General features: G+C 40.3%; 1 protein-coding gene across 1 annotated transcript in view; it reads left to right on the forward strand.

Annotated features, from left to right (window-relative positions):
* The window catches only part of LOC106600868 (sodium channel protein type 4 subunit alpha B), a 39,285-nt gene extending 18,362 nt beyond the window's left edge, over positions 1-20,923 (forward strand). Inside the window, 16 exon segments of the mRNA XM_082973616.1 lie at positions 1,105-1,198; positions 1,690-1,928; positions 2,131-2,304; positions 5,752-6,108; positions 6,910-7,344; positions 13,274-13,391; positions 13,949-14,103; positions 14,198-14,371; positions 14,515-14,637; positions 14,906-15,187; positions 15,439-15,492; positions 15,594-15,731; positions 15,878-15,982; positions 16,366-16,636; positions 16,768-17,905; positions 17,907-20,923. Coding sequence (XP_082829742.1) covers positions 1,105-1,198; positions 1,690-1,928; positions 2,131-2,304; positions 5,752-6,108; positions 6,910-7,344; positions 13,274-13,391; positions 13,949-14,103; positions 14,198-14,371; positions 14,515-14,637; positions 14,906-15,187; positions 15,439-15,492; positions 15,594-15,731; positions 15,878-15,982; positions 16,366-16,636; positions 16,768-17,905; positions 17,907-18,039 — 3,990 coding nt within the window. The 3' untranslated portion in view covers positions 18,040-20,923.
* The last annotated feature ends 1,417 nt before the right edge of the window (positions 20,924-22,340 follow it).

The following is a 22,340-nucleotide window of genomic DNA, read 5'->3' on the forward strand; positions in this document are numbered from 1 at the left end:
TGTCTGACGAACTGGATAAATACATCCAAAAAATACCTAGTAATCATTCTAAGTGTTAATTTGCAGATTACTTCTCATGTTGGCCCTTCTCGTCCTTAGTTTGCTTGATTCTGGTCAATGATTGACTGATTATTTGACTGAGAGGCATCATGAACACCATGAACACATTGTAATTGCTGGCAGTCAGACTTCACCGTCCAGTAGAACATCTAAGAAAGAGAGAGATGAAAAGGCAGATCAAGAGGTTGCTGATGATGAGGTGTGTATGTCCTCCAGCCTTGATAAGGACGGCGAGGCTTTAAAGGACTCCAATGGAGGCATCGTGGTCAGAGCCAACGCCGATAAGGTCCTGGCAGACCAGGAGGTGAGCCGCATGGCTCAGATGGGTTGCTGTGCTCTTGATGTTATGACCTTTTTCACACTAATGTGCCAACCTGAAACAAACTGGCCTGGCTCGGATATTGTTTATTCATACTGTTTATTCCTTTTCAGAATAGTTTCAGCAACTACGATGAATGCATAACCAATGAATGCATAACCAACTCAGTACAGCTTGGTTTGGTTAGGCTCGGTTTGGCTCTGAAAAAGGGGGTTGCTGGCCTCCCGAGTGGCGCAGCGCTCTAAGGCACTGCATCGCAGTGCTAGAGGCATCACTACAAACCTGGGTTCGATACCGGGCTGTATCACAACTGGCCATGATCCGGTGTCCCATAGGGCGACCCAGTGTCGTCTGGGTTAGGGGAGGGTTCGGCCAGGGGGCTTTACTTGGCTCATTGCGCGCTAGTGACTCCTTGTGGCAAGCTGGGCGACTGCAGGCTGATCTCAGTCATCAGGTAAACAGTCTTTCCTCCGACACATTGGTGTGGCTGACTTCCAGGTTAAGCGGTCGAGTGTTAAGAAGTGCGGTTTGGCGCGTCATGTTTCAGAGGACGCATGACTTGACCGTTGCCTCCCGAGCCCATGGGGAGTTGCAGCGATGAGACAAGATTGAAATTGTGGAGAAAATAAGTGGGTTAAACAAAACATATATTTTTGTGTGTTTCTATGCGTCTGGTGATATTTGTCTTGTTTCTCTTTGTTCTGCTGTCTGCTGTTGTGTTGAAGAGGGCCAGTGGACCCAAGGGGAGTAAGGACCAGCTGGAAATAGCAGGCCTTCAGAAGAAGACGCACAGTGTCTACAGCCAAGATGCCATGGACGGTAACTGTCACAAATCGCAATGGATCTGTATACGAGAAATGAAATGTCCTAAGGAATCCATGTGTGGGACTGGAATATGATGTGTAGGACTTTTATTGCGATATCCACCCATACCTGTGTTTTAATTGGCTACTGTGTTAGAGCAAGGGCTTCTTTTATATCCTTTTATGAGTTATGCAGTTTCATCATCAAAGTTTCCCATCGAATGCAGCGATGATGCATTGTTTCAGCTGCTTCAGCTATAAGACCTACAACCCACAGCCTTACACGTTTAAACTTTAGGTGCTCAAGACAAGTAATACTTTTCAAGACCTACATAGACTTTAGTAATACTTTTGAACTTTAGGTGCTGCAAACAATAAATAAAAGGTTGAAAACAAATCATGAACCCATAAAAAACATCCTTATCGTGCAGGGTCATGTACAAAATAACTAAAACTCACAATGTACTCTGATGTTAACACCCTCCTCCTTTACCCTCATTCCAACAGATTTGGAGGAGGAACTGAGGCCTTGTCCGCCTTGCTGGTACAATTGTTCAGACGTCTTCCTGAAATGGAACTGCTGTGTGCCCTGGGTGACTTTCAAGAAGTGGATGTACTTCATAGTGATGGACCCATTCATGGACTTGTTCATCACCATCTGCACTGTACTCAACATCATATTCATGGCTATGGAGCACTACCCCATGACAATACAGTTTGAAGAAATGCTGAGTGTGGGGAACTTGGTGAGTTACCTTCCTTAATGATGCTCTTCCACTTTACCTCTTCTCTTGCCATGATACGAGTACCTTAGAAATCTCGCTCTCAAAATGATCATGTTAAAAATGCAGGTTTACAGTGCAAGCAGAAACCATGAGAATCTACATATCTACACATGGCACAGTTTAATAGAATTCACTAGGCCCCCCTCTCTCATCTCTTGTACAGGTCTTCACAGGAATCTTCACAGCAGAGATGGTGCTAAAGCTCATCGCCATGGATCCGTACTACTACTTCCAGGTCGGGGGGAACATCTTCGACAGCATCATTGTGGCAATCCGCCTGATGGAGCTGTTGCTGGCCGACATCCCGAGTCTGTCCGTGCTTCGCTCCTTCCGTCTGGTGAGGGTCTCTCCACCCACATTATAGATCATACTCCCTCAGTGTAACTGTGCAGTGAGAATCAATCACGATAGATCAATACATTTTCATAAACAAACCTAAGAGTAGGGTTGAAAACTACTGGGTAATTTACCAAAGTTAATGGAATCTTCTGTAATTTGGGTAATTAGCAGGTCATCTATGGCAATCTGAGGTAACTTTGCTCATTTATACTTGAGTAACGTGTATATTATGTGTTCATATTATTCATTTTGTATATCGGTGTCCATAATGTCCATGAGTTTCTAGTGGATAGACTATATGGTTTAATAGAAAATAGACTAATGAAAGAAGCATCTAATCAACAATGGCATTACTTTTTATCAACTTTGAAACTCTTCACACTATTTACTTTTTTCCCCAACTGCCATCAGTTTGACTCTACAACATTTACGATAAAAGACATTGTAAAACACTATGTATTGACATGGTCAAATAAATAGGTGTGAAAATCTTTTTTAAACATACAGTTGAAGTCGGAAGTTTACATACACTTAGGTTGGAGTCATTAAAACTCGTTTTTCAACCACTCCACAAATTTCTTGTTAACAAACTATAGTTTTGGCAAGGCAGTTAGGACATCTACTTTGTGCATGACACAAGTAATTTTTTCAACAATTGTTTACAGACAGATTATTTCACTTATAATTCACTGTATCACAATTCCAGTGGGTCAGACGTTTACATACACTATGTTGACTGTGCCTTTTAAACAGCTTGGAAAATTCCAGAAAATTATGTAACGACTTCAGAAGCTTCTGATAGGCTAATTGTCATCATTTGAGTCAATTGGAGGTGTACCTGTGGATGTATTTCAAGGCCTACCTTCAAACTCAGTGCCACTTTGCTTGACATCATGGGAAAATCAGAAGAAATCAGCCAAGACCTCAGAAAGAAATAGTAGACCTTCACAAGTCTGGTTCATCTTTAGGAACAATTTCCAAATGCCTGAAGGTACCACGTTCATCTGTACAAACAATAGTACGCAAATATAAACACCATGGGTCCACGCAGCCATCATACCGCTCAGGAAGGAGACGTGTTCTGTCTCCTAGAGATGAACGTACTTTGGTGCGAAAAGTGCAAATCAATCCCAGAACAACAGCAAAGGACCTTGTGAAGATGCTGGAGGAAACAGGTACAAAAGTATCTATATCCACAGTAAAACGTGTCCTATATCGATAGAACCTGAAAGGCCGCTCAGCAAGGAAGAAGCCACTGCCCCAAAACCGCCTTAAAAAAGCCAGACTATGGTTTGCAACTGCACATGGGGACAAAGATTGTACTTTTTAGAGAAATGTCCTCTGATCTGATGAAACAAAAATAGAACTGTTTGGCCATAATGACCATCGTTATGTTTGGAGGAAAAGGGGGATGCTTGCAAGCTGAAGAACACCATCCCAACCGTGAAACACGGGCGTGGCAGCATCATGTTGTGGTGGTGCTTTGCTGCAGGAGGGGCTGGTGCACTTCACAAAATAGATGGCATCATGAGGCAGGACAATTGTGGATATATTGAAGCAACATCTCAAGACATCAGTCAGGAAGTTAAAGCTTGGTCGCAAATGCGTCTTCCAAATGGACAATGACCCCAAGCATACTTCCAAAGTTGTGGCAAAATGGCTTAATGACAACAAAGTCAAAGTATTGGAGTGGCCATCACAAAGCCCTGACCTCAATCCTATATAAAATTTGTGGGCAGAACTGAAAAAGCGTGTGCGAGCAAAGAGGCCTAGAAACCTGACTCAGTTACACCAGCTCTGTCATGGGCCAAAATTCACCCAACTTATTGTGGGAAGCTCGTGGAAGGCTACCCGAAACGTTTGACCAAAGTTAAACAATTTAAAGGCAATGCTACCAAATACTAATTGAGTGTATGTAAACTTCTGACCCACTGGGAATGTGATGAAAGAAATAAAAGCTGAAATAAATCATTCTCTACTATTATTCTGACATTTCACGTTCTTAAAATAAAGTGGGGATCCTAACTGACCTAAAACTGAATTTTTACTAGGATTAAATGTCAGGAATTGTGAAAAACTGAGTTTAAATGTATTTGGCTAAGGTGTATGTAAACTTCCAACTTCAACTGTATGACATGCTGAAACCCTTATATTAAACACCAATTGTATTTACTAAGTTGATGGTTTATATTTAGGTTAATGTTTTACAGCTTTGTCATTCCGTTTTTTATAATAAAATAATTTTATTAGATTATTTTATGAATACCAAAAAAATATGAACGCAACATGCAACAATTTCAACAATTTTACTGAGTGACAGTTCACATAAGGAAATCAGTCAATTGAAATGAATAAATTAGGCCCAAAAGGGCTTTATTAGACAGAAATTCCTCCTCAGTTTCATCAGCTCTCCGGGTGGCTGGTCTCAGACCATCTCGCAGGTGAAGCAGGATGGAGGTCCTGGGCTGGCGTGGTTACACATGGTCTGCGGTTGTGAGGCTGGTTGGATATACTGCCAAATTCTCTAAAACGACATCGGAGGTGGTTTATGGTAGAGAAATGAACATTCAATTCTCTGGCAACAGCTCTGGTGGACATTCCTGCAGTCAGCATGCCAATTGCTTGCTCCGTCAAAACTTGAGACATCTGTGGCGTTGTGTGACAAAACTGCACATTTTAGAGTGGCCTATTATTGTCCCCAGCACAAGGTTCACCTGTGTAACGATCATGCTGTTTAATCAGCTTCTTGATATGCCACACCTGCCAGGTAGATGGATTATCTTGGCAAAGGCGTAATGCTTTCTAAAAGGGATGTAAACAAGTTTGGGCACAAAATCGGAGCAAATAAGCTTCTTGTGCGTATGGAACATTTCAAATCAATCAAATTTATTTGACACATACACATGGTTAGCAGGTGTTAATGCAAGTGTAGCGAAATGCTTGTGCTTCTAGTTCCGACCATGCAGTAATATCTAACAAGTAATCTAACAATTTCACAACAACTACCTTATACACACACACACACGTATAAAGGAATGGGATCTTATTTAAGCTCATGAAACATGGGACCAGCACTACATGATGCGTTTATATTTTTGTTCATTAAATAGTTTTGTATATATACACAATTCCGGATACCTGTGATAATCTCAAGTACCCAAAAAGATAATTAGATCTTACATAATTTATCTAACTAGAAAGTTACAAAAATATTGGTAGTTTACTGGTAAACTTTAAAAAGTTATCAGTAATATACCCTCCCTATGCAAGATTAACATCACATTAGGCACAAGTAAAGTGATACTAACTCTGCAAACCTATTTATTGGGCCAGTGTCCTGGACACAGCTCAATGGAAAATCAAGTTTTGTTTACATTTTTTAAAGCAGTTTCCCGGAAACCAGCCTTATGTAACCTATTAATGTCTCTGATTGTTTTGGGGGCAGATGCTTGTTTTCAAGCTGACCAAATCCTGGCCCACACTCAACATGACAATCAAGATCATCGGTAATTCAGTGGGCACCCTGGTTAACATCACTCTGGTCCTGGCCATCATCATCTTCATGTTTGCCGTGGGGGGCATGCAGCTCTTCGGCAAGAGCTACAAAGACTGTGTCTGCAAGATCTCCTTGGACTGCATGCTGCCCCGCTGGCACATGAATGACTTCTTCCACGCTTTTCTCATCATCTTCCGGTTGCTGTGCGGAGAGTGGATCGAGAGCATGTGGGACTGCATGGAGGTGGCCGGACAGGGCATTTGTCTCGTCGTCTTCATGATGGCCATGGTCATCGGTAAACTAGTGGTGAGTGATGCATTGAACCATGGGATGTGGGCACTGGAGGGTGGGCATTGAAGTAGTTTGGTGTTTAGTTAGTTAATGGATTACTCAAAAGGTGTAATACACATAACATGAAAGATCAGGGAGAGTGTTCGGTGGAGTGGTCCATGCATACAGTGCACATACCACAGATGCAGCTCTTATGTTGCTGTAAGATAATGCGTAGATTATGCCAGCTCCACATTCTTTTGATGGATACCAGCCGGTCCTTCACTGTAAACAAAACTGGTTGTGTTTCCTCTTTGGTTATTCATAGGATGAAGAGAGGAAATAGCTATGCCAGTTTAGCGAAAACCTGACAACAAACAATGTGCCAAAGACAAACATGGCTTTCTGTCTGAACTCCGGGGAGAATCTCATTGACTAGTAGTGGCATCAAATAGGATACACACGATTCACTCAATGGAGAGGCTATTATTAGTTCCATGATATGGGCCAGCAGGTCTGACCTTGGGGTGTTTGGGGATCCACTGGGGCAGGTGGCATAGAGAAAATAGCAGAGGGCTTAGAGGAATCATGGAGGGGGCAGCCTTAAGTCTACTGATGATGTAGCAGGCGTTTGAGGTCACACAAGTCCAATACCACTGTTAGATACTATTGAGAAGTAAAGTTACACGGTTACTGTCTAACTTTTAGAAAACTTTTGACAATATTAACCAGAAGAAATGTACATAATAATTTCACTACCCTGGTTCAAGAACATCGGGGACAATAATAACAAATATTATGTGCTAAAAAATCCAGTTGTTCTAACTATCCATCCAGGTGTTGAACCTCTTCTTGACCTTTCTGCTGAGCTCGTTCAGCCGTTACAACCTGGCGGCTCCAGAGGAGGACGGGGAGATGAACAACCTGCAGATCGCCACCAGCAGGATCACCAGGGGCATCGACTGGGCCAAGGCATACGTCATCAAACAGTTCTGCATTATCATAGGCAACCAGCCTAAGGAGGATGGAGACGGTGCAAGTAATGGGGATTCGGATGGCCTCCCAAAGGACTGCTTGGCTTTGACAAATATAAATTCCAGTGACAACCCAAAGGCTGATTTGGAGCTCAAAGTGCTGGATGATGTTAACCCAAGTGGATTTCTTACAAATGCGAATTTGACCCTGGATGTACCTATTGCCAAAATGGAGTCGGATGATGATGAGGATGACCGCTCTGAAGAGAAAGGAGACGGCGCAAATGAGGATGCTAAGGTAAGACCTTTGCATTATTGATGAGTAAAACATGACACAGATATCTGTTCTCACTAGGCACACACTGGTTGAATCGTCATTGTTTCCATGTCAGTTCAATGAAATTACGTTGAACCAACGTGGAATAGAGTCTGAATTGACGTCCATGCCCAGTGGGTTATATTTTGAGCATTCATTACAAACAATATAGAGTAATCAAGACTAAGGCTTCATACTGACAAGAGAAATAACCGATATACAAGCACATACATGCACATCATATATTGTCATCATTTGCAATATTATTAATACTAGTATTATTCTAGTCAGTATTATTGTAATACTGATAAGATAAATAACCTTTTCCTTTTGGTACATTTTATGGGGTTTCTTATAGTCATGGCCAAATAAGCAAACTACAGTATTTTAATTCTGCTGTGACAATCAAAATAATTCTGTCTGCTGCTGACATGCAGGGTAGACTACCCACATAAAATATGTAATACTACAGTACTTAGTATAGAATTCTGTAGTAATATGTATTATACTGTGGAATACTATACTACACACTGTAGTGTCCCTTGATCATGTGTAGTACTTACTATAGAATGTTTTAGCATTCTGTAGAATACTATAGTAAATACAATATTATCCACCAAAAAGCACTATAGTAAATACTACAGTAATGTCTGCAAAACCACCACATTTTTTTAGCTATTGTAAATACTACAGTATTTCATTTGCAATTACCCTGCGCATTCCCATCCCCCCATATCCCAATTTGTGCCAAGTGAGAAACCTACATGCCAAGTATAGATCATATAGTGTTCCTTATAAGTTATAGAAAAGAGGAGAAGCTCTGAACTATCCGGTCAGACCCCAGTCCTACATACAGGTTATGGAAAATTTGCACTTTTAGTATTTCTCCAGTAAGTTTCTTCAAGGAGAAAGCCTTCAATTCTATGTCAAAGATAGTACAACTAAAATACTATAGTATACTACAATCTGCAAAAACACTACATTAATTACTATACACTACAGTTCTTTAACTATATTAATTATACTACAGATAACTGTATATACTACAGTAAACACTATAGTATTCACTATATTGTTTTTGCAGACTTTAGTCGTGGCTCCCGAGTGGCGCAGCAGTCTAAGGCACTGCAACTCAGTGCAAGAGGTGTCACTACAGTCCCTGGTTCAAATCCAGGCTGTATCACATCTGGCTGTGATTGGGAGTCCCATAGGGCAGTGCACAATTGGCCCAGCGTCGTCCGGCTTTGGTCGTTGTAGGTGTAACCGATGTGAAATGGCTAGCTAGTTAGCAGGGTGTGCGCTAATAGTGTTTCAATCGATGACGTCACTCGCTCTGAGACCTTGAAGTAGTTGTTCCCCTTGCTCTGCAACGGCTGCGGCTTTTGTGGAGCGATGGGTAACGATGCTTCGAGGGTGGCTGTTGTCGATGTGTGCGGAGGGTCCCTGGTTCAGGGCAAGGAAAGGGACGGAAGCTATACTGTTACATTGATGCTGCAAACCTGACACACACAGCTACCTGCATACTCACACACACACTCCTAAAGGAAACACTTCACGCCACTCATACTCCTACTGTGTCGGGTTACCCATCAAAATCTTTGAAAGCTAAATATATCTACTGTATATACAGTACCAGTCAAAAGTTTGAACACCTACTTATTCAAGGTTTTTTATTTTTACTATTTTCTACATTGCAGAATAATAGGGAAATCAAAACTATGAAATAACACACATGGAATCATGTAGTAACCAAAAAAGTGTGAAAAAAATTATTCAAAGTAGCCCCCCTTGATGACAGCTTTGCACACTCTTGGCATTGTCCCAACCAGCTTCATGGAGGTGTCACGTCGGTATGAATGAGTCGGGAGACAGGCGCAGGCATGCGTAATAGTTTTTTTTATTATACCCAAATTACGCCGTGCCGTGTAAAGGCACGGGGACGAAGACCAAACAAACGTTGAACAAAACAGGGTTGAAACCCAAACAAAAGAGCGAGGAGTACCTCGAATAAATAACAAGCGCACAATGATTAACACACGGGACGAGACCCGTAATCATCTGCGCAATACACAATGGAACGAATGCCGAAACACACAGCACAGGTACTCGCATGAACTAACGGGCATTGTAACAATAATCGACAGGACACTGGTAAACCAAGGGCACACTTAATCAATTACTAATCACTGGGAATAGGGGCCAGGTGTATGTAATGAAAGTTCCCGGAGGGATCCGTGACATGAGGTAGTCACCTGGAATGCATTTCAATTAGCAGGTGTGCCTTAACCTCTTACATCTAGACGTTCCGCTAGCGGAACACCTGCTCCAATATCCAATGATAGGCGTGGCGCGAATTACAAAATTCCTCAAAAATACTAAAACTTCAATTTTTCAAACATATGACTATTTTACAGCATTTTAAAGACAAGACTCTCCTTTATCTAACCACACTGTCCGATTTCAAAAAGGCTTTACAGCGAAAGCAAAACATTAGATTATGTCAGCAGAGTACCCAGCCAGAAATAATCAGACACCCATTTTTCAAGCTAGTATATAATGTCACAAAAAACAAAACCACAGCTAAATGCAGCACTAACCTTTGATGATCTTCATCAGATGACAACCCTAGGACATTATGTTTTACAATACATGCATGTTTTGTTCAATCAAGTTCATATTTATATCAAAAACCAGCTTTTTACATTAGCATGTGACGTTCAGAACTAGCATACCCCCCGCAAACCTCCGGTGAATTTACTAAATTACTCACGATAAACGTTCACAAAAACATAAATTATTTTAAGAATTATAGATACAGAACTCCTTTGTGCAATCGAGGTGTCCGATTTTAAAATAGCTTTTCGGTGAAAGCACATTTTGCAATATTCTGAGTACATAGCCCGGCATCACAGGGCTAGCTATTTAGACACCCAGCAAGTTTAGCCTTCACCAAACTCCGATTTACTATTACAAAAAGTTTGATTACCTTTGGTGTTCTTCGTCAGAATGCACTCCCAGGACTGCTACTTCAATAACAAATGTTGGTTTGGTTCAAAATAATCCATAGTTATATCCAAATAGCGGCGTTTTGTTCGTGCGTTCAAGACACTATCCAAAGTGTAAATAAGGGTCACGCGCACGATGCATTTAGTGACAAAAAATGTCTAAATATTCCATTACCGTCCTTCGAAGCATGTCAACCGCTGTTTAAAATAAATTTTTATGCCATTTTTTCTCGTAAAAAAAGCGATAATATTCCGACCGGGAGTGGTGGTTTTCGTTCAAAGAGCGAGAATATAAACAATGGAGTCGACTCGTGCACGTGCCTCAGTTTCATAGTACTGTGACTTGCCACTATCCAAACGCGCTAATGTTTTTCAGCCAGAGCCTGCAAAGCCACGATTCAGCTTTTTGCCGCCTTCTGAGAGCCCATGAGAGCCGTAGGAAGTGTCACGTAACAGCAGAGATCCCCTGTATTGGATAGAGATAATCAAGAAGGGCAAGAAAATTGTCAGACAGGGCACTTCCTGCATGGAATCTTCTCAGGTTTTGCCCTGCCAAATGAGTTCTGTTATACACACAGACACCATTCAAACAGTTTTAGAAACTTTGGAGTGTTTTCTATCCAAAGCTAATAATTATATGCATATTCTAGTTTCTGGGCAGGAGTAATAATCAGATTAAATCGGGTACGTTTTTTATCCGGCCGTGAAAATACTGCCCCCTAGCCATAACAGGTTAAAAGTTAATTTGTGGAATATCTTTCCTTCTTAATGCATTTAAACCAATCAGTTGTGTTGTGAGAAGGTAGAGTTGGTATTCAGAAGATAGCCCTATTTTGTAAAATACCAAGTCCATATTATGGCCAGAACAACTCAAATAAGCAAGAGAAACAACAGTTCATCATTACTTTAAGACATGAAGGTCAGTCAATCTGGAAAAATTCAAGAACTTTTAAAGTTTCTTCAAGTGCAGTCGCAAAAACCTTCAAGCGCTATGATGAAACTGGCTCTCATGAGGACCACCACAGGAAAGGAAGACCCAGAGTTACCTCTGGTGCAGAGGATAAGTTCATCAGAGTTAACTGCATCTCAGATTGCAGCCCAAATAAATGCTTCAGAGTTCAAGTAACAGACACATCAACATGTACTGTTCAGAAGAGACTGTGTGAATCAGGCCTTTATGTCGAATTGCTGCAAAGAAACCTAAAGGACACCAATAAGAAGAAGAGACTTGCTTGAGCCAAGAAACATGAGCAATGGACATTAGACTGGTGGAAATCTGTCCTTTGGTCTGATGAGTCAAATTTGAAATTTGGGGAAACTACTTCAAGACTGTTGGAAAATCATTCGTCATGAAGCTGGTTGAGAGAATGCCAAGTGTGTGCAAAGCTGTCATCAAGGCAAAGGGTGGCTACTTTGAAGAATCTAAAATAACAAATATATTTGGATTTGTTTAACACTTTTTTGGTTACTACATGATTCCATTTGTGTTATTTCATAGTTTTGATGTCTTCACTATTATTCTACAATGTAGAAAATAGTTACAAAAATTAAGAAAAACCCTTGAATGAGCAGGTGTCAACTTTTGACTGGTATATATACACACACTACCATTCAAAAGTTTGGGGTCACTTAGAAATGTCCTTGTTTTTTTAAAGAAAAGCACATTTGTTGTCCATTAAAATGACATCAAATTGATCAGAAATACAGTGTAGACATTGTTAATGACTACTGTAGCTGGAAACGGCAGATTTTTTATGGAATATCTACATAGGCGTACAGAGGCCCATTATCAGCAACCATCACTCCTGTGTTCCAATGGCACGTTATGTTAGCAAGTCCAAGTTTATCATTTTAAAAGGATAATCGATCATTAGAAAACCCCTTTGCAATTATGTTAGCGCAGCTGAAAACTGTTGTGCTTATTAAAGAAGCAATAAAACCGTCCTTCTTTAGGCTAGTTGAGTTTTTCGCGGAGCGTCGGCATTTGTGGGTTCGATTAGACTCAAAATGGCTAGAAACAAAGACCTTTCTTCTGAAACTCAATCTATTCTTGTTCTGAGAAATATAGGCTATTCCATGCAAGAAGTTGCCAAGAAACTGAAGATCTCGTACAACGCTGTGTACTACTCCCTTCACAAAACAGCGCAAACTGGCTCTAACCAGAATAGAAAGAGGAGCGGGAGGCCCCGGTGCACAACTGAGCAAGAGGACAAGTACATTAGTGTGTAGTTTGAGAAATAGACGCCTCACAAGTCCTCAACTGGCAGCTTCATTAAATAGTACCTTGCAAAACACCAGTCTCAACGTCAACAGTGAAGAGGCGACTCTTATTTCAAAACACGAATAAGACACATCTTGGCGAATTTATCAGACAGTGCATATTGACAGTATAAATAAACAAAGCCAGTCTTTTTCATAATAACTCGCAGTTAACATAACATTATTGAATTGCAATTTATATTCTTCTGTGCAAGGGTTGAATAATTATTTGGAGCTGACATGCTTACAAACTTTAAGAGACTGTAGGGCGACAGTTGCTATGTCCTACTTCTTTCCCACAGTGTGTTTACTCATTAATATAATGTGACAAGCTGCACTGTATGTGAAAAGAGATACCATATGAATCTGTGACTGGGCAAGGAGTTATAGGCACATAGGTAACTTAAATCATTCCTCCTCTAACTAATCTATATACGTTTGTGCTGTGTCCCAGGAATATCTGCTCAGAACAGTGACTAAATAAAGGTCCTAGTAAATTGATGATACATTTTATGTCTCTCAATCCAACCCAGATTAAACTCTTGAGTTCAAGATTAAAATGTGAACTGTTTTTTTTGTTTAGCTATAAAATTAGCTACAAATGGGATATCCCAGATTATCTAATACAGATGTCTCTCTCACTACAGCTAAGGAAACATATTGCACAGGACAATGCCTCTTTGATCTGCAGGACAGTGAACAATCCCCCTGAAGTGGAGAAAGAAGAGGCAAATCTCACCAGCCCTGAGAACTGCTGGACTAAGAGTAAGAGGATCTCCCTCTTACAGGCTTGATGCTACCATGGGAGTCAATATACACTAAACAAAAATATAAATGCAACTTGTAAAGTGTTGGTCCCATGAGCTGAAATAAAAGATCCCATAAATATAACTCAGTAAAATCTTTGAAATTGTTGCGTGTTGCATTTCTATCTTTGTTCAGTATACTGTAGCTAACCTACATCAGCCTCCAATGATTTACTTAGTTGTTCAGGAGGAGAGAGGGAGAGAGAGCAGGGCTCGCTTACTTAGTGTAGTTTTGATTGAGTCATGTTGCGTTTCCCTGGCTGATAAGACAATGACTATATTGCCTATTTAAATGGAGGTTCCCTGTACGGTTCAAATGGTAGAATACACTTTAAGTGAACATGAATTCATTAGCACCCCTCTCATCTCCATGAATGAGCGTTATTTTTTTCACCTGCATTGATTGTACTTCTGAAATGCCTGACTTGACAAATGTGGATAGTACTGGTAGATGGGGTGCGAGGGTTGTTTTGCCTAATCTTACTCATATGTTCTCCTTCCTCAAATCTCTGATAGAATGTATTGGACGATGCCCTTGCCTTGATTGTGACATCACCACGGGCAAAGGAAAAACTTGGTGGAACTTCAGGAAGACATGCTTCCTCATTGTGGAGCACAACTACTTTCAGTCCTTTATCATCTTCATGATCCTGATAAGTAGTGGAGCTTTGGTGAGAGAGTGATGCCTTCTTTCAGTGCAATGCGGATACCGACATACAGTGTTTTGAAACAACTGTCCATGATATTTTGCTCAATTCTTCACAGGCTTTTGAAGACATACACATTGAACAGCGCAGGACCATAAAAGTCATCCTGGAATATGCTGATCAAGTCTTCACCTACGTGTTCATTATTGAGATGCTCTTGAAGTGGGTGGCTTACGGATTCCAGGCCTACTTCACAAACGCATGGTGCTGGCTGGACTTCCTCATTGTGGATGTAAGTCAAAGTAATAGCCCGAGCCCATCTGGGTAGTGCATCCTCGTCATAATAAGCTATATTTTATATTTTCAACATGATCAATATTTGAGTTCTTTTGAGAAAGCTAATCTTCACATGTCATCACGTCCCAAATCTCCTAGGTGTCTATGATTAGTTTAACGGCTAACATCCTGGGCTACGCTGAACTTGGGCCAATCAAATCTCTTCGAAAGTTACGGGCTTTGCGGCCCCTCCGCGCCCTGTCCAGATTTGAGGGAATGAGGGTGAGTGAGTAGTCTTTTACAAGTCGAGAAAACTGAAATAAGAGTGGTGTATTTGATGAGTCCCGAACATGTAAATCTGTGGCCTTAGAAATTAAATGCATTTGTTGATACATTTGAGAATTGATCAACAATGCAAAGTGTATTTCACTCCAATGAGTCTCAGCAGTTCAACATGAATCCCTTTTTACATACTGTACAAGCTCTGCTTTTACTAGGGATTTGATTGGCAGGTTCTCTCAAATTTGGGCACATGATTTCCTTTCCACAGGTGGTGGTGAACGCTCTAGTGGGGGCCATTCCTTCCATCGTCAATGTGCTTCTAGTGTGCGCCATCTTCTGGCTCATCTTCAGCGTCATTGGAGTCAACATGTTTGCTGGGAGGTACTACTACTGCTTCAACACCACGTCTGAGGAGATATTCTCTGCTGACGTTGTGAACAACAGGACCGAATGCTTACAACTAATGGAGGGTAATAACGACGTGCGCTGGATGAACTCAAAGATCAACTTTGACAACGTGGCCATGGGCTACCTTTCCCTCCTGCAAGTAGTGAGTTTCAAAACAAGTTGCTTACTAATCATATAGCCTACTACTCAATCAAATGTGTTTATAAAGCCCTTCTTACATCAGCTGATGTCACAAAGTGCTGTACAGAAACCCAGCCTAAAACCCCAAACAGCAAGCAATGCAGGTGTTGAAGCTCTGTTGTATAGTTGAAGTTGTTTAAAGTGGTAATACAGGTATTGGCCTGTGTTACATGTAGCCTACTGTTTCTTACAGCATACATTTTTTTCTCTCAGGCAACATTTAAAGGATGGCTGGATATAATGTATAGCGCTGTGGATGCACGTATTGTAAGACAATTCCTTCTTAATACTATGATAATAATTATACACATTGAAATGAGTATGAAAACAACCTAATTTCTTATGATTTTATCCTCTCTGTCAACAAGGTGGAAGATCAACCCATATATGAGGATAATCTTTACATCTACACCTACTTTGTCATATTCATCATCTTTGGGTTCTTCGTCATGCTGAATCTCTTCATTGGTGTCATTATCGACAACTTCAACCAACAAAAAAAGAAGATAAGTAGCCTTCCTACAGCATAATGTCACGAAATAGCAAACACAGCATGCAAGCCTTTCTAAAACATTATCACAACAACACTATACACATAAATTACACGTTTTTTAGATGACATGCACATGAAAATAACTGTATGTCTCTATACTTTGGTGGGAAAAATATTTTCATGACAGAGGAACAGAATAAATACTGCAATGCCATGAAAAAGCTTGGTTCCAAGAAGCTACAGAAACCCATTCCTAGACCCAAGGTAAGCACCTGCTTTAGTTACTGGCAAACTGCCTAAAGATGTAGAACAAGAGTGTGTATTCCATACCATCTACTGTAGATGCTATACCAGCCCTTACACATCAGTTAAGTGACAGTGTTCTTAGTTCAAATACAACTGTATCATCACCAATGTTTAAGAAGAACATTAAGTTAAATACGGTACCACTCAATGAGAAGGTATTGGCCAGGCTTTATCACTATCTGCTCTTGTCCGCTTCTGTTCCTCCCTTATGAAGATAACAGTATGTCTCTATACTTTGGAGGGAAAGTTATTTTAATGTGCATGTCATTGACCTAACATACCTCTAATTCACTCCGTTTTGTCCTATCCTTCTCTTGGTCTCTATTGATTGGCGGTTGAAGAACAAATTCGCAGGCATTATTTATGACCTGATCACCCAACAATTCTTCGAGATCTTCATTATTGTGCTGATCTGCCTCAGCATGGTACCGATGATGGTGGACTCGGACGACCAGAGCGAGGAGAAGGATAAAATCCTCTTCTTCATCAACCTGGTGTTTATCTTCATCTTCATCGCAGAGTGTATCATCAAGTTGATCGGACTGCGGCAATATTATTTTACCGTCGGATGGAATATTTTAGATTTTGTCGTCGTCATTCTCTCCATCCTCGGTGAATATAAAGAAATGACTGTATTCATTAGTCATGTAGCTACAGAATTCTTTATTTTTGCTGAAATGAAACATGATTGAACATAGTAATAAAGAATGAAAACTAAAATGTAATTTTTTTTTCCATTCCAGGTTTACTGCTGGCAGACACTATAGAGAAGTATTTTGTCTCACCTACCCTTTTCCGTGTCGTAAGACTGGCCAGGATTGGTCGAGTTCTGAGACTTATCCGAGGAGCTAAAGGCATCCGGACACTGTTGTTTTCCCTGAGGATGTCACTTCCTGCTATCTTCAACATTGGGCTCGTGCTCTTCCTCATCATGTTTATCTTCTCCATTTTTGGAATGTCCAACTTTGCGTATGTCAAGAAGGAGGCGGGAATAGACGATATGTTCAATTTTGAAACGTTTGGCAACAGTATCATTTATCTGTTCGTGATCACAACCTCAGCCGGTTGGGATGGTGTCCTCTCACCCATGCTGAATAGTGCACCTCCGGACTGTGACCCGGACATGGAAAATCCAGGCACAGATGTAAGAGGCAACTGCGGCAGCCTTGGTTGGGGAATTTGTTTTATCTGCAGCTACATCATCATTTGTTTCTTTCTTATGGTCAACATGTACATTGCCATTATCCTCGAGAACTTCAATGTTGCCATAGAGGAGAGCGGCAACCCGCTGTGTGAGGAAGACTTTGAGATGTTCTATGAGACCTGGGAGAAGTTCGACCCTGACGCGTCACAATTCATCGCCTACGACATTTTGTCGGAGTTCTGTGACACGCTTAAAGACCCGCTCAGGATCCCCAAACCTAACGCAATCAAGCTGATCACCATGGACCTTCCCATTGTCCCTGGGGATAAGATCCACTGTCTGGACATCCTGCGGGCGCTGACCACAGAGGTGCTGGGAGAATCAGGGGAGATGGACGCCATGAAGGCGAGCATGGAGGAGAAGTTCATGGCCAACAAGCCCTTTAAAGTGTCATGCAAGCCAATCACCACCACCCTGAGGCGAAAGCAGGAGGCGGTAGCAGCTGTTGTTATTCAGAGAGCCTATCGTAAGCGTCTGCTGAGAAGTTCGATGAAACTCGCTTCCTACAAGTACCGCGAGAAGAAAGAGTTAACCAAGGAGGACGAAGCGCCTCCAGAGCAGGAGGGAATGATTGCCATCAGGATGAGCAAACTGTATGGAAGCCAACAATCACTCGGAGTGGATGAAACCGTTGTAGATATGGATTCTTATGTAAATCGGGAGAGAAAAGAACTGACAGCGACAACCTCCTGCGGAGACTACTGAAGCGCCGCCGCCTGTGGAGCTTCAGAACGAGATCATCTCGCACCCTGCCCCCTTTGCCATCCCGGCCTCAACCCATAACTCACAGCTGAAAGAGTCCCATGTTTGAATAGCTAGTGCAGCCAGTGGATAAACACTGCATCATCATGGTCTTCTGCCTTTGACGATGAGACTGCTTCTTCATCTCCAAAGTCCAACGTTGGCATGTTTGGCTTGGGTCAGAGTCTGAGTTTCTTGCTAACTAAGTCTGAGGGACACATTGTGCCCAGCCCACTGAATCCAAGAGATTGCATAGAGATGATAACGAATATAGCAGTCAATGTTAGTTGATGTTGATGATAACCTGAAATGTATTGACTGAGAAATCATAGCTATTGTTGGCAAGACAATCACCAAAGCCTGAGCTGAAAGTTTGGGCCCATTTATGGATGCAAGCCCAGTTGTGGTAGCAGACCCCTTTTAATATATAGTTGAGATCAATTGAGAATTAAATAACCTAAGAGATAGGTAGCAATGTATAAGATAATAATAAGTGAATTAAACTCCATCTCACAAGTGAGTAGGGACCTGACTCCTATGGTTTTACTCTTAACACAAAAACATACCTTTTAGTCCCCTGAAAGTAATTTAATAAATATGTTCCTTTTTGTATTTTTTTTATACCTTTTTTATTCAGCTCGTTGGGTTGGCAGGTAGCCTAGTGGTTCGAGCGTTGGACCAGTAACTGAAAGGTTGCTAGATTGAATACCCGAGCTGACAAGGTAAAAATATGCTGTTCTGCCCCTGAACAAGGCAGTTAAACCACCGTTCCTAGGCTGTCATTGAAAATAAGAATTTGTCCTTAACTGACTTGCCTAGTTAAATAAAATATTCTACTGCACTTGCAGTATATATTGCAACAAAAAAGGCAAGCAATATTCTCATCTGTATCTTCAAAGTTTAAATATGACTCCAAAAACAGGATTCTCAAGAAGTATTAGTTTTTTCATATGTAATCTGACTTTTGGTACCTGTGTCATTTTAATCTAAACTTTTAGGACTTCCCTATAATTTTCCAAATACCAGTACAAGAACGTCAAATAAAAATGTTAAATATATTTTTTATTGAATACAATTGTATTTTGAAGTTATTATTTGTCTGGAGTTTGGTTTGATATATTTGGCCAACACTTTTGTGTGTTCATTTTAAGGTATTAAAGCAAATACTAACACTGGGATTTAGAGTATATACCCAAATATATTTAATAATGCCTTTAACATCTGAAAATGAGAAAACACTTTCATGAAAAAACAGGTTTAGAAAACAGATTGAGAAATGATTTGCGTTTGCAATAAGGATCGGACCCTTTTTCTCAATTTTCACCTAAAATGACATACCCAAATCTAACTGCCTGTAGCTTAGGACCTGAAGCAAGGATTTTCATATTCTTGATACCATTTGAAAGGAAACATTTTGAAGTTTGTGGAAATGTGAAAGTAATGTAGGAGAATATTATATTAGATCTGGTAAAAGATAACAAAGAAAAAAACATGTGTTTTTTTTTGTACCACCATCTTTGAAATGCAAGAGAAAGGCCATGATGTATTTTTCCAGCCCAGGCGCAATTTAGATTATGGAAATGTTTTTTGTTACTTACACCCTCATGCTAATCACATTAGCCTACGTTAGCTCAATTAACCGTCCCACGGGACACACACACACACACCCCTATCACGTAGAGGTTAACTAATTCTGCTGAATAACAATTAATTTGTCAATTTCTTACAAGGTCAGTTCCTTTGTTGAATTTCTTAATTTTCTGTATATTTTCCTTTGATTATATTTTTAAGGAAATTAACTTTCCTTTTTAGTTTTTCTCATTGTAGTAACACAAGTAACCTACTGTATTAACACAAGTACTACTAACACTGTTCGGTTTTTAATCTGCAATTATTTGCGCTATTAAGCAGCATGATAAAAATTTATAATTACATATTTTCACAATAGTTGCACATGCTGAAAATGTACTGGTCAGTTTATTGGAACATGGGGCTTGTAACACCAGAGTTGTTGTTTGGATTTTCACAAGGGGCACATACTATATGTGTTAACTGAGTCACTTCGGATAAAAGCTTCAACTAGAATGACCAGTCATAACACAGAAATATCTTAATCATGGGAATACAGTAGGAAAGCACTTTGAAACCTTGTTTGTACTAGAGAATGAAGCCTTGTTAGGAATGCAGCTTATTCATTAAAAAATGTGATGTTAACTACTTTTTAATTATACTTTAATATCAATCGCACCTAAATGTGTGTACAGTATCTTACACAATCTCTGTCTGGAGAGGCACATTTTACAATAGATACTAATACATTCCGATAAGCACAATCAAGCACACTGCAATTTCTTTGGGAAACGTGTATTGTAAATGCATGGGTTAATTACACATGCATGGAACCATCTTGAAACAATGTGTGGAGGACAACTTAGGTAACATAACTACATTTTCTGTTTATTTCAGGGATTCAATAACTCTAACCAGTTTTTACTTCATTTGAATTAAGGACAAATACTAAGCTAGCAACTGCATACTTTTGTACGTGTTTGTTAAACCAAGTGTGCCTATTTGTAAGTGCTACCTACAACAGCAGTTCATCCAAAGGGAGACTGGTTTGCCTGTAAATCATGTTCTACGCACTGTGTGAACATTCAAGCAGAAGACCTTGGAATTGTGAAATGTAAATAACAGATGTCATGCACCATTGTTTACAAAAGTAATACTGTGTGAAAGTGATAGAGAAGGACGGTTATATTGCATTTTTTACTGGCCTGTAAACATTGTATGTTCACTGCTCAATTGTGGAGGATTTTGGAGATTGTATTACCGATATGAAGAGTGTTTAATTCATGTAATGATAAACTATAAATGCAAATACACAGCAGTACATATTATGCTTTACAATTTTACTTTTTAACAATTCTAATAAATTTTTTATTAAAAAAAAGAAAGATGTGTTTGGGTGCTCTGCCAGTTGTATTGTATCACAAAAATATTTTTGGAGGGATCTTTATGATGTATTTGTTCACAAGTATGCTGTATATGCCATCTGCTGGACAACTATACAAGCCACAACTTTCCTGCCAAACATGAGTAGCTTTCAAGTATCTCACTTTTACCAGTCACGACACCTTTGTTCCCAGTTATGATCAATAACAATTTCCAGATGTGACATATACAAGAGTATATGCAGTATCTTGAGCATTTGGGAATTCAGAGATTTAGATTTAGTTAGTATTTCTATTTCTTGTGGGTGGTGCTTAACCAGCAGTCAGATATCTATTTAGGCCTTAGTTCCCAGTCCATAAATACTCTCTCACCTTATTATCGTGCCTCAAAGATATCGATTAGATAGATTAAGCTATGGTATGGCTGTGAGAACTGTGATGTAAAATACTTACAGTATACAGGATATCATGCACTAAATATTGTAAAATTCCCTTATGTTACTGTCGGTAAGACCTGCATTTTATTTATTTTTGTATCTTTATTTAACTAGGCAAGTCAGTTAAGAACAAATTCTTATTTTCAATGACAGCCTAGGAACAGTGGGTGAACTGCCTTGTTCAGGGGCAGAAAGACAGATTTGTACCTTGTCAGCTCAGGGATTCGAACTTGCAACCTTTCAGTTACTAGTCCAATGCTCTAACCACTAGGCTACGCTGCCAAATACAGTATAGTAAATAGCTAAACAACTTCTTTGTTCAATGATGAATGTATAATTAAACTCAAGAGAAAACAGGATTTTTAATTAAAACAGTGGTAGAACATTTTGTTTGTTTCCTGCCAACGCTATCAATGCAGCATTACGTTTCCAAAACAAAACAGAGCGCTGTGTTACAGGTGCTGAACTTTTGTTGTGTTCACTTCACACGAAAAGTATAAGTGTATGCGTGTGTGTGTGTAAGTGTGCTGCATGCTTGTGTTTATGTGATTGGAGGGGAATAGCATGGCCTTGGAGTGGTGTGGATTTTGCCCAATGTAGTGAGACTAGAGAAGCACTGGCAGGGCTTGTCCTGTCAACACGTGGAATCTCTTCTGAACAAGAGTCCGAGCAGCTCAACAACATGAGAGGAGACAGATGTTTTGATGGAAGACGGAGGAGAGAGAGACAGAGAGACAGACAGGAGAGGGTATGCCCCCTTTGGGACCAGCTGGTGCATGGTACCCACTGTAGGTACCATTCCACCGCTCTGATGAGACGTAAAAATGTCAGCCATAAAACATGACACCATTTATAACCAAACCACATGTCTACTACAAATTAGGGGTAAATGCCTAGAAAATACTTACAGTACAGTAGCAATCGACTTTGTGGAGTGAAGCTATGATACACCTTACACTCTTCGAAGTAAAAGTGCCTGGAAG

The sequence above is a fragment of the Salmo salar genome, chromosome 03 (genome assembly GCF_965601325.2).
Source record: "Salmo salar chromosome 03, fSalSal1, whole genome shotgun sequence".
NCBI lineage: Eukaryota > Metazoa > Chordata > Actinopteri > Salmoniformes > Salmonidae > Salmo > Salmo salar.